A 3,620-nucleotide genomic window follows, 5' to 3' on the forward strand; every position below is an offset into this window, starting at 1 on the left:
CATTGAAATTCAATAAAATATTACCTAACAAAACTATTATTGTCAGATTAAACTGAGATGTATAAAAGGTTTAAAAGTCGAAATTCAACTAACTATATATCTCAATACCTGAGAGCACTTTCTTGCGCAGCTTTGCTTCTCTGCGCAGCCCAATTTCTGCGCATGGCGCGCTCCACTCATTTCAGCTACCTCTATACACCGCCCCATATTGCGCATACCAGCTCTGAGAGACAGTGCAAATTTCTTTGCAAATATGGTCACTCCCCCTTTCTCTCAAACAAAAGAGACAGCTCCCCCATATCTGCGCATACCAACTCCGAGAGGTAGTGCAATATTCGTTGCAAATATGTTCACTCCCCCTTTCTCTTCCAACAAAAGAGACAGCTCCACCATATTTGTGCATACCAGCTCCGAGAGACAGCCCTCCCTTCCTTCATAGAAAGAGACTTCTCCATGATTATATCTAATGCATTATAACAATTTTACTTCATGAAATTTTAAACTTCATTAAAAATTTTGCTGAATCAACATCACTAAATCGCAATATAATTGTTTTAAAATCGAATACTTTAAATCACAATAACTGACTCATCTTTAAAAACAATTTTCCACATTTCATCAAAATTTAATACTTTTCAAATATCTAATTTCATATTTTTATCAAATTTAATTCAATTTAAAATTCAATTTAATATTTTTCAATAGCAATTTTACAAAATTGTATTCCTAATTCGTTTTTCATTTTCACTTTTTTATTATTCTTATCTCTGTTAGACTCCACAACAGTCTGAAACAAAAATGAATTTTCCTAATTTCAACAAAACATAATCAAAAACTAAATAAATTATTTTGATTTCCATTATAACATAATCTCGTAATTTCATATAGGCTTATAAACAATATGTTATCTTATCATAATTCAAAATAAACCATCAAAATAAATTATCACAAAATTAGAGTCGCTTCGTTCACTCTTTATCATTAATTTTGCTTTGTTGTTGTTTATTTACAATGCGCATAAATCAAAACAATGCCGCGTAACAAGTAAAAATGGAATAAGGTTTTATGATTATAATACATTCAAAACATTAAAACCATAAAATGTCATCTATAATAGCATTATTCCATGCCTCGACTTCCGCTACAAGGTCTTCTTCATAATCGTTTGCCCCTAAACCATCGACATGCGCCACTTCCTTCGTATCCTCCCCTTCTTTCACCTCTCCTTCAATTTCACCAACCAATTTCTTTTTATCCAAACTATTTTCATTCTTTTTAAAACTCTTTTGCCCCGTTTTATAAGGAACAAAAGGCTTGTTTCCCCATCGCAAAAAGTATTTTCCTTTAGGATTAGGCAACTTTTTATCTCTAATATCAAAACAATCCCTCATCATGTGACCCTTTTTGTTGCAATAATAACAAATAAATCCACCTTGAATTGCGCCAATTAAAGGAATAAGTTCAGCTGGTCCACCAAATTCATCTGCTAAATCAATTTCACATTGATTTATTTCAAATGACAAATTATCTTCATCAATAGTTACAGGATTTGACTTGGAACCAACGCCACCAACCATCGTCTTAGCCAAAGCCATCTGGTTTGTTGTACATCCTCTAGCCATTGACCCTGAAATTTGATTAAATTGTAACCCTTTAACAATCAATTGTGCTTTAACTATTAACTCTGTCCGAAACTTCGTTATCATTCGCACTTGTCCGTCACGTTCCAAATCCAATGCAAATTGACGCATCTGATTAGCCAAAAGTGGAGATAAAACCACATTACACACTTGAGAATAGAAATCCATAAACATATCATCAGTTGGTTTCGGATACGCACGTTTCCAGAAAGATAGTATCTTATCAAAAAATGCATCAATCTTATCATTCTCATGTTGTTTAACACTCAAATACGCATCTTTACACACATTTTTCATGTCGGGTGGTAAAAATGTCTCCCGCATCTTACACAAGTACCCCTTTAATGTTAATTGTCTATTCTCCATATCAGCAGGTTTTAGTGTATAACCACAAGCGGTTCTTACACCCACACATTTATCAAACAAAATTTCCTTACACACTTGATGATTAGTCATATGATAACGTCTAGTAGTCATCCAAAATCTCTCCAAATAATCATCAAAGAAAATCACATCATCGTCAACTGCAAATTCAGGCGCATTTTTTCTGAACTGATCATCAAGTTTAGCACACGTTTCATTGTACCTATGCACATTCTCCTCCCCCTGCGAAACATACAGAGATCTATCTGGTACATAAACAAGAGATTTACACCAACTAACCTGCGAATCACTCAGTCCAGCTTCAAAAAAATTGAGCGTATTAAAATCTTCCGCATCAACCTCAGAAAGGGCTGGCCACCACATAAGAACTCCATTATAGATATTATCCACAGCATCAACTCTAGACAATTCCCAAAGTTTTATGATCTTATCTTCATTTCCCTGCATACCACCAAAAATAGGTCGAGAACCACCAGCAAACAATTTAGGCTTCTCTTCTGATCCTCCAAATCCTCCAGATCCACCAGCCGTCCTCTGCCACGGCATAGAGTTATTTAAACCATTCTGCTGGTTATTCGACCCATTCTGCTGGGTATTCTGCTGGTTATTCGACCCATTCTGCTGGGTATTCGAACCATTCTGCTGGTCATTCAAACTATTCTGCTGGGCAATCTTTTCAAGAATTCGCTGCTGGCCAGTCATAAACTCATTCTCAACGGTCACATCCTCAGTCTTGATATCATTATCAACACTAGGCTCCACCACCTTATTAAGACGATCTTCCAAATCGTCCATCCGAGTAGCCAGTCCAGTAACCGCAGCAACATTAGTAACAACATTATCCGTCAACTCTTGAATTTTCGTCTCCAGTGGCGCTATACGCCCACCCAGCTCCGCCGCCACATTATCAAGTTTAGTCCCAATAGCATGAATCTCATTCTTGACCGTACCCCAAAAAGTAATCATGTACTCATCCTTCTCCACCTGAGACATCTTCCTCCATTCAGAAATGTCCATCCTGGTCACTACAAATATCCTGAACAAAAACCAAAAGCAAAGAAATAATACAATTAAAAGAAAATCTGAGCTATAGATTCGTACTACACTACTGCGCCAAAATGACGTATAGTAATAGCAAGAACAAACAGCTAAATATTCTTATAAAGTGTATTAATTCAATACAAGGTTAATATACAATAATAACATTAATATTAAGACAACTGTTCACTTTATGTTCGTATCCTGTTGCAGAGCAATGACTTGCTCCGAAACCGTGGATACCAGAACTAAAAGCTAAACTATATAATACATGCATTGCTCTTAAGTCAGGAAGAAAGGGACTATACATCACATAGTTCCTGAGATGGTTTTAGGCTATTTTTTTTATAAATAAGTCTGGGTATGGTTTTAAGCTATTTTTCTGTAGTTTATAGTGTAGATGGTTGATAAAAAAGCAGTGTCTACTCTAGTCATGTATATTATATAACCATGACTATAGAGACACTACCTTATCTATAGTAGTTATACAGAATATATAGTATAGATGGTTGATAATAAAGCAGTGTCTACTCTAGTCATGACCAAGAAACACTATCT

At 35.4% G+C, this 3,620-nt stretch overlaps 1 protein-coding gene across 1 annotated transcript; it reads right to left on the reverse strand.

Moving 5' to 3' along the window:
- Nucleotides 1–1,540: 1,540 nt before the first annotated feature.
- Nucleotides 1,541–3,370, reverse strand: LOC145321645 (uncharacterized). The gene is made up of 2 exons (XM_080163135.1): nucleotides 2,304–3,370; nucleotides 1,541–1,627 (listed from the first exon to the last, which is right to left on the reverse strand). Exons 1-2 carry the CDS (start codon nucleotides 3,039–3,041, stop codon nucleotides 1,541–1,543), a joined length of 825 nt encoding a protein of 274 aa, XP_080019261.1. The 5' UTR covers nucleotides 3,042–3,370.
- Nucleotides 3,371–3,620: the final 250 nt, after the last annotated feature.

Source organism: Acartia tonsa, chromosome 6 (genome assembly GCF_053477335.1).
Source record: "Acartia tonsa isolate MP-2025a chromosome 6, ASM5347733v1, whole genome shotgun sequence".
NCBI classification, from domain to species: domain Eukaryota; kingdom Metazoa; phylum Arthropoda; class Copepoda; order Calanoida; family Acartiidae; genus Acartia; species Acartia tonsa.

What these genes read in the sequence shown, in the direction of transcription:
- LOC145321645 (XM_080163135.1), bottom strand. Translation starts at nt 3,041, where the DNA reads ATGGACATTTCTGAATGGAGGAAGATGTCTCAGGTGGAGAAGGATGAG. An exon ending in CTGGACTGAGTGATTCGCAG is followed by an intron (nt 1,628 to 2,303) that starts GTTAGTTGGTGT and finishes ATCAAATTTCAG; the next exon opens with GGTCAATGGCTAGAGGATGT.